Consider the following 13,218-nt stretch of genomic DNA (forward strand, 5'->3'; position numbering starts at 1 on the left):
CGTGGGCCTCTCACTGTTGTGGCCTCTCCTGTTGCGGAGCACAGGCTCCGGACGCGCAGGCTCAGCAGCCATGGCTCACGAGCCCAGCCGCTCCATGGCATGCGGGATCTTCCCGGACCAGGGCATGAACCCGTGTCCCCTGCATCAGCAGGCAGACTCTCAACCACTGCGCCACCAGGGAAGCCCAGTAAAGGTCTTTTTAAAAAACATTATTGTTATTTAAAAGTAAAGTAACCATAAATCACCATTATTATATATTATATACGTTTATTACATATAATGCAGTTCAGACCAAAGATCAGTTATTCAGGGATATATCAATATTGTATCAGACTTTCAAACAGAGGGGTCTCATAACATGGACCTTTTTTATAACTCCAGTTGATTCTTTTCATCAAGGAAGTGTGGGAAATAATACTTAGGTAATGTTTACAGTATGAAAACAAAAACAGTAAGTGCAGAAGCTATCCCAGGGATAGCTTGGGGTCAAAGGCCTGCAGATACCTGAACTCTTCCTACTTCCCCATCCTCATTTCTCATGATTTCTGGCTCATACTTTTTAATTGAACACTGTGTTGAAGGCTATAGTCCCCTGCACACTATATGTTGCTTCTCATCTCTGTGTCTTTATCCTGCTACCTCCTTGATGGTAATATGTTTCTTCTTTACTTCCTTCCATCCCCTTATCTTCACCATCTCTTTTCCCTGGTTAATCCTATTAATTAAAACTTATTTTATACATAGTAGATAAGACTTTTTAAAAGATCTTTCCTTGAATTTGTGGAATTTACTTAAATACCATCAAGGGTGAAAATGCTTTCTAACCATATAAGCTTCTTCCCTAGTTATAGAAATAATGCTTTCTGTGTTTGTACTAATGATAAATGGAGAAGCATCTTAAGAGCTGAAAATTAAGAGAGCTCATTCTTCTTTTCCAGTTTGAATTAAAAGAAAAGGCAAATGAAGACTGAGAAAACTTGCCTAACATGTACATTAAATTTTGTAACTTTTGTGCTTTGTCTTATTCAGTTAGGCTAGTTATAGGCAGAGCCAGGACTTGACAAAGACAATGCCAGGCAGGCAATTAGAATTGGTCTTTATTAGTAGGATGTGAATAAAGCTACCTGTCCAACCAACTGGGCCTGAGTCACAGGAGGGGCAGCAGGTCCAGTGAAGAAGATGTTTCACCATGAATAGAAATGTGGGTAGAATCAATATAATTAAGCTCCTTGACTGAATTTTTAAAAATTCTAACTGTGGAATAACTCAGTGTTTGGTGGGATGAAAGATAAAGGAATGCTCAGAAACTGAAGTGAATGAGGCTTATATTCTGAAATATACCAGAATTATTTAGCCTACTTTATCACATTCAGAGCTGTATTTGTCTCATACAACTGACCTTTTAAAACAGGCCTCTTTCCTAGTGTACCAGACTATGTCTTCATATATTCAGGATTCCTTAGGCTGAAAGTTTATTCAAGGAGTACTTGAACATTTCCATTTCATTCATGTATATTACCAAACCAGACTTTAATCAAACCATTTTGCTGTTGGGGTTCTTTGTCTAAAATTTTCTTTTTACTCTTTTCTTTAAGTCATTCTTTACTAAAACTGTGCTTTGCTTTAATTGCATCAATTAACTTTTTAAGAAACACCTTAATCAGTTTCTTTACAAATGTTACTATTTTTGTTAGGATGGACGTTTGAAGCCAGGAGATCAACTTGTCTCAATAAACAAGGAGTCTATGATTGGTGTATCATTTGAAGAAGCAAAAAGCATAATTACCAGAGCCAAGTTGAGGTAACTATTCTATCTGTAAGATAGAATGAGTCATTTAGCATGTCTCCCTAAAAATAGAAATTTAAGTTGTCCTAGTACTTTAGACCCAAAAGAAGTATTTTTTGATAATATATGAAACATTATCTTAGAATTCAATTGTACTATATCCATAAAGTGATTTCTTTTTAATACTAGGTCAGAATCTGCTTGGGAGATAGCATTCATAAGACAGAAATCTCACAGCAGTCATTTAGAAAATCCATCGTGTTCATCCCTTTTACAAGCTACAGGAGAATATGGACCTCAAGCCTCAAAATTTAGTCTTCTTTCTTCTTCCCCTGAAATACTAATTCCAAAGACCTCATCGACTCCCAAATCTACAGATGCCATTTTATCTTCTTTTAAGATAAATCAGGTAATATTAAATTTTTCTATTTATGTAGTCCACAAATCTCCTATGTGTCATTATGTTTGTCATATACATATAGAACTATAATTTTGGTAATATAGTTTGTTAACAGATTGGTATTTCCTTGAAATACCAATCTTTGCTTAAGATTTTATGCTATGCTGTCAATAAATACAGTTTTTCAAGTCAATATATTGTTTGTCCAGAAAATCATGATCAGGAATGGCATCACAAAGATATGCCTAGATATCACTCAAAACTATGATATGGAAAGTTATATTTATTTTCAGATAGTCTCTAATATGGTTCTGTTCATTATTTTTTCTGTTTTCTGCTTGACTGAAGACAGGCAATCTTCCTTTCTGTTGCTCAGCTCTTTCCTGTACAGTGTAGGTGGATTTTGTTCCCTCATGTGTGTATGCTGGAATATATCAATAGTTCACCCTAGAATCACACGAAAGGGAGAGTTCCTACATCAAAATCGATATAATTACAGTCCTCCCTCATCACCTGTGGAGGGATTGGCTCCAGGATAACCTCCCCACACCCTGACAGCAGATACCAAAATCTGAGGCTGCTCAAGTCTCTTGTATAAAATGGTGTAGTATTTGCATTTAACCTATGCACAGCCTCCCCATATACTTTAAATCATCTCTAGATTACTTATAATACCTAATACAGTGTAAATGCTATGTAAATAGTTGTAAATAAATACAGTGTAAATGCTATGTAAATAGTTGCCAATGCAGCAAATTCAAGTTTTGCTTTTTGGAACTTCTTAGAATTTTTAAAGAATAGTTTTAATCCATTGTTGGTTGAATTTGCACATGCAGAAATGGCAGATATGAAGGGATGACTGTAATTACTAATTGCAACGGTGCCATAAATAATGAGTTATAAAATAGAGTGTATACCCTATAAAACAAACTTGAAAATCAGGTAGGCTTTTAGTCAGTGCAATAAAATTCATCAAAAGTAATTTCAGTTTCTGGTCCATGCTAATCAGATACAGAGTTTAAGATTTTCTCTTAGCCCTTCATACTTTCTCATTTGGGGTTATAATACCTTTTCAGAGACACAGTGCATATAGCCTTATATTTTGTTGTCCTTGGGTATGGTAGAGCTGAAAGCAGTTGTTACTTTCATTCTGAATTGCTGTGTTTGAAGGTGAATATACCAAAATTTTAAAGGTTTTATATTTGGGGGACTATTGCTTTAATCTCTTTAATCATTCTTTTTATGTTAACGTGAGCTTCTCGTCTGGTTTTTGACTTACTTTAGAAAATGACATTTCACCTTCCTCATTTTCTTTCATAGATTAAAACTGGATACAAGAAAACAGAACAGATTCCAATTACTTCTTCAGACAACAGCCCTACAGATATGCCTAATACAGGTAAATGCACATTTAATTCCTCTTTCCTGTTATTTTTTTCAATTACTCTCTCAATGAGGAGTACATAATGTGACTTAAAAGACTTTAAAGAAGGGTGCATTATGCCTTTTTCCTTCATTGAATAAAAGAGCAAAATGAATCCATTGTGCAGCGGTCCCTGTTAGATCATGACTTTTATTGGAAATTTTCCTGAACAAAGGGTTGAAATTTTAAAAGATGCATTATCATCGCAGTGTCTATGAAGCTGTAATAATCAATGAACTGTTGAAACAAAATAATGAAAACTCTTCTATAACTCAAGATTAGGCTGCCTTGCCCTTTTAGTGAAATCCTCGTGAGGTATATTAAATGCACCTTTCAGGGAAATTATAGAAGGGAGCATAGCTTAAGAAAATAAGTATGTTTTGTTTTTCTTGGAAGAGATTATATAGACATAAATTAGAAAGAACATCAGTATTGTGAATTCAGTATTACTGGTTCTTAATTAGCATGAAATGATTTATTGACTTTTCAAAACAGTAAAGGATTAATTGTGTAAGCTACCCATAAAAAAAGGATTTTTATCAATCTGTAAAGTGTTTGTAGGCTCAAATATCAAGAAAAAATTCCTTCCCTTAAATTATCTCCAAAAGTTAAAGGGAACAACAATAAAAACAAACAAACAAAAAAAAACTATACTTATTGAAAGGAAGAGTTAATTACATGTCTAAATTATAAAGCAAATTGTTACTCGTATACTTTAATTTTTAATAGCATTGTGTAGATCAAAACTGCAAAATAAAGAAGAGTTAGCAGAAATTATAGTGTCTTAGTCTGTGTGGGTTACTCTAACAAAATACCACAGAATGGGTGACTTATAAATAACAAACATTTCTCACAGTTCTGGAGGCTGGATCATGGTGCCAGCATGGTCTGGGTGAGAGCTTCCTTGTGGTTGCAGGCTTCTTATTGTGTCCTCACATGGTGGAAAGTTCTTGGGAGCACTGTGGGACCTCTTTTGTAATAACACTAATCCCATTCGTGAGGGCTCCACCTTCATGCTCTAAGCACCTCCCAAAGGCCTCAACTCCGGAGGTTAGGATTTCAACATATGAATTTCGGGTGGACACAAACATTCAGACCATAGCACATAGCTCCTATACTTAACAGGAATTTATAGTGAATTTCATAGTAGTTTCTCTGATTTGGAGCAATATTTACCAGTGGGTTAGGAACAATCTTTAGCTGTCAATTATATGCCTTTTTACTTAGTGGAATTTGTTGACCCTTAGAAACTTTATTAGTATTATTTCCTTTACATAATTAATTTTCATTCTCTTGATGCCTCTTTTAGCCAATTTATTTACTCAGTAAGTATTTACTGAGTATGTCATGTGCGTCATAGTTCGGTAGAAAATATGAAGGAACTGGGATTTTTTTTCCATGAGATACTTAATAGTATATTGTGAAATAAAATGTGGGATTAAAAACCTTCATTATTCAGATTAGAAAGCACATATGTGTGTGTGTTTATTTATGTGTGTGCGTGTGTGATTATTTTATTGAATAAATACTAGACTATTTGCAGTGTTCTGTGTTGACTAGAGCAGGGGGGGGGTGGTTTTGGTACTCTAAGAAGTATATGTCTTATGGACAAATAACACATTTGCACAAGATGTGTAAAGACATGAGCAAAGTAGATTAAGGGAAGAAGTAGTAAGTGACCTGAGTGTGATATAGGGAAAACACAGTGGTTAGTCACCAGGCTCTGAATGAAAACGTAGAGATTCAGATCTTTGCTCCCAACTTATTGGCTGAATTAGCTTATTATATTGAAATAGTTTCCTCATGGGTTTGTTATGAGTATTAAACGAGACTATGTATGTCAAGCACTTTGTAATTGGTGCATAGAATATGCTCAGTACATTTTGCTGTCATTATTATTAATATTACGGAACCTGAAGTTTAGAGTATAGGTCAGATAATATTCCAGGGCATGTTTTTTAGAGCAGAAGTGAAAGCTTCTGTCCTTTAATTCAATTTTGCATCCTCCCCCTCTACCCCAGAAGCTAGTACATAGTAAAGAATTTGTCACAAAATATGCAGAAATCAATAGAGAAAAATTTCTTGGCAAAAGTCAGACATCATCTGGATCTTGAAAGAAGTGATAAACATCAACAGATGGATGAAGGTAACAGATCATCCTAAGTGAAGGAGGCATCATCATCAAATGCAAAGAAGTTAGGTCAAGCTACATGTCAGGTGGCCCTAGGAGGCAAATGTGATCAGAGCAAGGAGATCCTGTAGTAATGAACAAAACTGAGGTAAATTTACATCAGTGACTATAAGAAATGATGCTAGATTTTGTAATAGAAAAATAATTTAGTGAAAAACATATTTGAGTGAGTTAACTGTATGTAAATATTAAAATGCAAGTAAAATGGAACATTTTTCTAGAGTAGAAATGGAATTGACTCAGTACCATTTTCTTCCACATAAATGTAGTAGGCCAGATGTTTCTGGGGAGAAAAACAAAGCAAAGTCAACTCTAAATTATCTCTAGGTAACTTATATACCTTGTGACTTGTCTGTTATACGTAGTTAATTATAGATTGTTCCCAAATTAGATCCTTAACCATCACATCTAGACTCCTTCAGCCAGCTGGTATTTATTAAAAAACATAAATGAGTTTTAATGTTAACCTCAACAAAAATAAACTTAATGAGGCAAGTCATCTCAAAAGCATTCCAAAGTGTAAAACTGGTTAGAATGTTTAAAATTCACATTATACTTGAGTATGTTTTTCGAAACTATTCTGTTATATGAATTTCTTATTTCAGAATCCAGAGTTGTTTACTACTGCCATATGCTGAATAATGCGTGAGTTTGTGAGTGAGCTAAAAACATGCTAAAGACATTCCTAAGGAAATCAGTAAAGAATTACTACGTGAAGGAATACGATCATTAACTTTACCACCACACAAGCCTTAATTCTCCTGCAATAAGGCTTTTAAAACTGAAAACAAACTAGTATGGGGGAAAATATCCATGGTGAGGGTTCATGGTATTAACTAAATGGTATTGATCCTACCCTTATAAAACATTTCCTTTCTTCTGCTCCTAAAAAGAGGAATAGGAAGAGAAGAGCCAAGGGAATAATAAGCCATACTTTGAAAGTTCTCACCCCCTCCCAGAGAGGAGCAAATAAAGAGCCCAAGGCTGAAAGTGAGAGAGGACACTGGCAAATGAGGAAAACTGTCTGTGGGAGAGCTTTTCAGGTCAAGTTACCTTGAATTACCAAAGCCTGCTGGATTTATGTCCACATCCTCCTAAGGTTTTGGCTCAAATGTAAAGATTTAGGGGAAGTTTGTCTAGAAGAAAGTGAGGTTTTGTTAAGCCATGATTGCATATTGTTAAATGGGGGATTATTATAAGTTTACATTAAATCTCCTATTAAATCTCTGTGTGTCTGTGTTACTATTAACGCTACTTTATAGTTTTCATAGTAGTTTTCTATGATTTTTAATTTACCTTTACAATTCCTGTAAGGTGATCTGTTTTATTCTTCCTACTTTACAGATGAGAAAACTGGTGATGAAAGATATTGACACATTTAAGAAATTGTCTTCAGGGGTCATAAGAGATTAGAATCCTAACATGGTCACCTACTAGTTGTATGATCTTGGGCTAGTTTCTTTACCCTTTTGGGCCTTAGTCTCATCATTCTTGGGTTGGAAATAATAACACCTGTGTCACTGTGGTTATTGTAAAGATTAAATGAGCTTATATATATAAAGTACTTAGTGTAATGCCTGGCTAAAAGTAAGCATAAATAAGAGTTAATCTGTTATTTCCACTGCTGCACATAGCAAATTTTTATGCTTAGATGTAGGAAAACGTAAGTGAGAACCCACACCTTGGTGTGAGTCCCTATCCTTCCCTCTCTTTTGTCTTCTCTCTATGCCTTCCACACACACTTGAATTGAGTAATTCACACCCAGGGTTAGTCTTGGTCTGAGATCATAATTAGGTTAGCTTGGGTCCACCTTGTGTTACTGTGCCTTAATGATAGGTCAGGCACCAGACTGAAAGTCGTTGTCAAGCCTCACATGTCCAAACCCTAAAAATGAAAGATAAGGTTTGACTTACCCGCTCTTTGGGCTTCCAAACCACTTCACTCCATGCTGATATTTTATGCTACACTTTAGGTTTGGCACAAAATTTCTCTTAAGAGGAAAAAAATTTTATATGTATAATATATTTTTAGCCCTTGGCCAACAATTAGGTATCACAGCAACTAAGGCGTCTTTGTTGCTTATGTCAAAATTGTAAAAATTGTATTATACTAAAATCAGTCTTTCTCTAGGTTTGACTTCCATTTAAAGCTAAAAGTCAGTAACCATTTTTTTTTTCATGATCTTGACACCTATAAGCTATATTCAAGATTTTACATAGAATGTTAAGGAAGCGTTAAAGGTTTAGAGGAAGACTATTTATTTTCCTATGCACTTCTTATGTTCTTAAGAAAGAGAATGCAAATCATTTTGTACTTAGAGACAGATGCTCTGAGAAATAAAAAAAAATTAAAACGCTGCATAAAAATGTGACATTTTAAAAAGTTTTTTCTCTTCCTCTTGTTTCTATGTAGAACTAGTAAAATACCATTTAAAAGTGTATTTAGAATGGTGACAATTTAGATATAAGGATTGACATGAATTGCAGGAATTTGCTTGAGAAACTTTGGCATATTAAGGCAAATAATTTTTCAAATTCTAGTCCCTTGTGAAACCTGTTTTTTACTCAGGCAACAAGGACATAGCTCGTCTAAATAATCAGGGTAGACTGAGAAGGCGTTAGAGAATGGGTGAGAGGTGTATGACACTCAACTCTTGAGAATCCATTTATGCTACTTGGAATATAACTTCTGTAAAATAAGAAATAGGATTTTTAGTTCAAGAAGTTCTGAGCCTATATCATACTTTATGTGCAAACTTGAAACAGTTTGCATTTGTGAGTTTTTCCATAGTACCTCCAGAACTCATGTAGCAAAAGCACTTTTGCCAGAGAAAAATCATGACCTTTTAAAATTTCTAATATGATTTTGCTTATTTTGGAAGAAAAAAAAGACTTTTCATTTTGCAATTAGTAAGCTGTTGTGATGACAAGGTAACTGGTGGGATGTATGTTTGTTGTATTAATATTTCTGTGTGACCTAATGCATAATTGCCCACTCTTTTTATATCATGTCTTTTAAGGCTTAAGTGAAGCTGGTTTATATAATACATTTTAGATTTAAAGAACAAAAAATCATGAAAACAAAAGTGAAAACTGCCAACTGATTAGCCAGAATTCTTTCTGAACCTCAGGAGCCCAGAACACATCCTGTCAAATGAAAAATTCTATTCCAATTAAATTTCCAATTAATGTGTACCCTGTTGTCTCGTAGATATTGCCCCTGCCTTGACTGATAATTATGGACCACAAGGAAAGAAGATTTCCCTAAATCCCTCTGTTCGCCTTAAAGTAGAGAAACTGGAAATGGTAAATACTTGAAATTTTCATTTTTCTTCCATAAAACAACAGCAAGGAAATATTCTCATTCTTTGAGAGGATAAGGGATTGGAGCCATTAGTTTCTTGAAGAGTTATCGATTTACAGTTAAATGAATGGCAGTTTGGGTTTAAACTGTTTAATTCATGTTTAATTTGGGCAGTTCATGGTGGTTCATTAGTACAAAATAGAAATAAAACCTTTTGTAACTAAATTGACCTTCAAATTAATCAGTTTCCTCCTGTGTAGGAATGAGACAAATGTGACGTTTTACAGTATAGAATCAAAGGAAACATGGGATAAATTATGACAAAGTGAAGTAGACTTCAAATATGTAATGGCAATAAGTGCAAGGAAATAATACTGTATTACTCAATTGTTTAAAATGTGAAGGGAAACTAAATCTTAAAGAACAAAATAGAAGCCTACTAGATATAAAGAAGATGGTAGCAATGTACCAAATAGTATTATATTGAGAGTTTCTGTATATAAAAGAAACATAAGATGATTAAAAAAGAAAAAATAGGGGACTTCCCTGGTGGCGCAGTGGTTGAGAGTCCGCCTGCCGATGCAGGGGACACGGGTTCGTGCCCCGGTCCGGGAGGATCCCACATGCCGCGGAACAGCTGGGCCCGTGAGCCATGGCCGCTGAGCCTGCGCGTCTGGATCCTGTGCTCCCCAACGGGAGAGGCCACAACAGTGAGAGGCCCGCGTACCGCAAAAAAAAAAAAAAAAAAAAGAGAGAAAAATTATAAGCAGAAAATGATTATAAAACTTTTCCTCTCAGGATACCTGGAAGATGACAGCAAAAATGTGTGATTTTTTTTTTTTTAATATGAAAATGGATATAATGCCGAAGGTTCACAGCCTCTACTTTCCTATCAGTTTTTGTGGATAATAATTTTTTTTTTTTTTTCGGTACGCAGGCCTCTCACTGTTGTGGCCTCTACCGTTGCGGAGCACAGGCTCCGGACGCACAGGCTCAGTGGCCATGGCTCACGGGCGCAGCCGCTCTGTGGCATGTGGGATCTTCCTGGACCGGGGCACGAACCCGTGTCCCTTGCATAGGCAGGCGGACTCTCAACCACTGCGCCACCAGGGAAACCCTGTATAATGATTTTTTACACTTTTAGGAACAGTATGAGAATGCATAGCTGGAATAAATATGCATTACCATTCATTCACATATTCAGACCTTTGCATGGTCCTATAGTAATACCCTTTTCAGTGCCAGTTTGAATCTTACTCTTTGTTCAAATTCTGACTCAATTCCACCTCCTTTGTACAGCTCCTTGCTAACTTTTATAGTTCAGGCCAATATTGCCATATTTTGCACATCTGTAGCACTGAACATTATTTTGCAGTACCCTGTAATCTTCTGTGTTTTGTTTTATCAGTAAGTCAAAGCTTACAATCTCTGTGTACCTACCACCATTTAAACACCTGGTTTGTGCTCTATAAAATTCTTATTAATTAGGTACTTGAGATGTCTCCTTCATATCTTCGAAATCCTGAGTATCTTTCCCTATGTTTTACTCTCTTTTTATTTGTGGCTGAAATGTAAGTTCTGGATAATAGCAAGTTTTACAATCAGTGATAACATTTTCAAAAAATAGAATGTTTGAGGTTTAAAAACGTATCTATTAATATCTAAAAATGAATAATTACTGTTTTTTAATGATATTGCTGTAATATATATTTTTGAACATCCAAGATTTAATACTAACCATTCCTCTGGATAAGGAGAAAACTATTCAGCTAATGACTTTACCTGGCAGTCATTATTCTTTGACTCAGTTTAAATTTTCCTAGCACATGATAGTTTTAAAATCTGATTAATTTTCTTAGAGATATGAAAATCATCTAAATTTATATTGATTCTGAGAAATATGAGTTGCTTGCACATTGAGTATTCCACTTTTGGTCCTCCTTTGATCCTTAGCAAATTGATTTTTGTAGAAACATAAAATGGCAGTTTTACAGCAAAGGAAACCTACATTCTGTGTAAATTCAGCTTCCCTGCTTTTATTCTAAATATTTTTAGTGACTATATTTAGTAGAGCATTCTCTCTTTTTCAGAGTTTGAAACTAAATTCCACTTAGTAATTTTTTTTTCTAAAATCCATATTAGCTTCTATCTGCCCATACATTTCCTAAGCTACTCTTACTTTTTTGAATAGTTACATATTAATGTAATAATATCTGTATCACTTTAATTTGAAATAGATCCTTCTATTTTAGTTGCTACTTTGTAGACAAATTCAACTTTATTGTCCATTACATTTTTACAACATTTCCTATTTAGTAATAGATAAGGCCAATATGTTCAAGTATTTAAAATGTAATAAAATTACATTTTTTTACTTTATCACTTATAATTATATTGCATATAGTATCTAGGAAATTGGTGATATAAAAGGTTTCACAAGGAAAAGGTGTTGACTGATTATGTGGTTATTAAGTCATTAGCTAACACAGTACAATTTTTAACAAAGGCTAAGAGGTTAGAATTTGATGAAGGAAATTACCTTCAAGATGTATGTTTGTGGGGCATTGACTTCATGAAATCTTTCATGTTTTAGTAGTCGAGGTAGACAATTTTGTATCAGGATATACTGGAAAATAATTTCTAGCACTGAACTAATACTATGTGTCTCCTTTGATCCCACTGTTAAACTTATAAGTAGGTATGGTAAACATAGCAAATAGGGATTTTTTTTTTAGTTGGCTTGAAGAAGAAGAATTACTGCACCTTCTCGCTATCTATGTTTTTGTATCTGAGAAAGATGTTTTGGGATACAGATGCCATTTCGCTGATATTTACTTTACCTCTTGCCATTTATGTAACATTTGAAGAAAGCTGTAGTGAGCAATGGTATACCCAATGTCTGAATACAGTTAATGAGGTGTTCTTTGTATTAGGTTGGGAAGTAGGTGACTAATATTATAAGGAAGTGACATTTTTTAGATTCATCATTTAGATATCAGAAAAAGTTAAGGACATTTATTTGTCCAATTAACAAAGTTGATTTTTGTTTACGGTGAAAACATGACATTAGTTATACAAGAAATTATTGGAACCTATTTTTAATCAAAAATAAATTACCTCCAATTTATTATTTTTATTGAAGTATACTCAGTTTACAGTATTATATTAGTTTCAGGTGTACAGCATACTGATTCAGTATTTTTGCAGGTTATACTCCATTATAGGTTATTAGAAGATAATGGCTATAATTCCTTGTGCTGTACAGTAAATCTTTGTTGCTTATCTATTTTATATATAGTATTTTATATCTATTAATCCCATACCTGAAATTTGTCCCTACCCCCCCCTTCCTGCTCTTCTTTGGTAACCATAAGTTTGTTTTCTACACCTGTGACTCTGTTTCTGTTTTGCATATACATTCATTTGTACTGTGTTTTACATTGCACATGTAAGTGATATCACATAATATTTGTCTTTGACTTATTTCACTAAACATATTCTCTAGGTCAATCCATGTTGCTGCAAATGGCAGAATTTCATTCTTTTTTACGGCTGAGTAGTATTCCATTATATATACATTCACACACGCAATCACACAAACACACATCTTCTTAATCCAGTCATCTCTTTTTTATTTTTAAGATCTTTATTGGAGTATAATTGCTTTACATTGTTGTGTTAGTTTCTGCTGTATAACAAAGTGAATCAGCTATACGTATACTTATATCACCATATCCGCTCCCTCTTGTGACTCCCTCCCACCCTCCCTATCCCACCCCTCTAGGTGGTCACAAAGCACCAAGCTGATCTCCCTTTGCTATGCAGCTGCTTCCCACTAACTGTTTTACATTTGGTAGTGTATATATGTCGATGCCACTCTCTCACTTCGTCCCAACTTACCCTTCCCCCTCCCCGTGTCCCTAAGTCCATTCTCTATGTCTGCATCTTTATTCCTGTCCTGCTTCTAGGTTCTTCAGAACCTTTTTTTTTTTAGATTCTATATATATGTGTTTGTTAGCATATGGTATTTGTTTTTCTCTTTCTGACTTACTTCACTGTGTATGACAGATTCCACCTCACTACAAATAACTCAATTTCATTTTTTTATGGCTGA

The 13,218-nt window shown here is 34.6% G+C and overlaps 1 protein-coding gene across 5 annotated transcripts in view; it reads left to right on the forward strand.

The window, feature by feature from the left end:
• STXBP4 (syntaxin binding protein 4) overlaps positions 1–13,218 on the forward strand; it is a 180,306-nt gene that overhangs the window by 30,239 nt on the left and 136,849 nt on the right. For all 5 annotated transcript variants that reach the window (XM_029211804.1, XM_029211807.1, XM_029211808.1 and 2 more), the window contains 4 exons: positions 1,695–1,801; positions 1,976–2,195; positions 3,507–3,585; positions 9,012–9,106. In XM_029211804.1, the coding sequence (XP_029067637.1) occupies positions 1,695–1,801; positions 1,976–2,195; positions 3,507–3,585; positions 9,012–9,106 (501 nt within the window). The remainder of the gene's footprint in view (positions 1–1,694; positions 1,802–1,975; positions 2,196–3,506; positions 3,586–9,011; positions 9,107–13,218) is intronic.

The sequence above is a fragment of the Monodon monoceros genome, unplaced genomic scaffold (assembly GCF_005190385.1).
Source record: "Monodon monoceros isolate NGI ecotype Baffin Bay Population unplaced genomic scaffold, NGI_Narwhal_1 Super_Scaffold_9, whole genome shotgun sequence".
In the NCBI taxonomy this organism is placed as follows: domain Eukaryota; kingdom Metazoa; phylum Chordata; class Mammalia; order Artiodactyla; family Monodontidae; genus Monodon; species Monodon monoceros.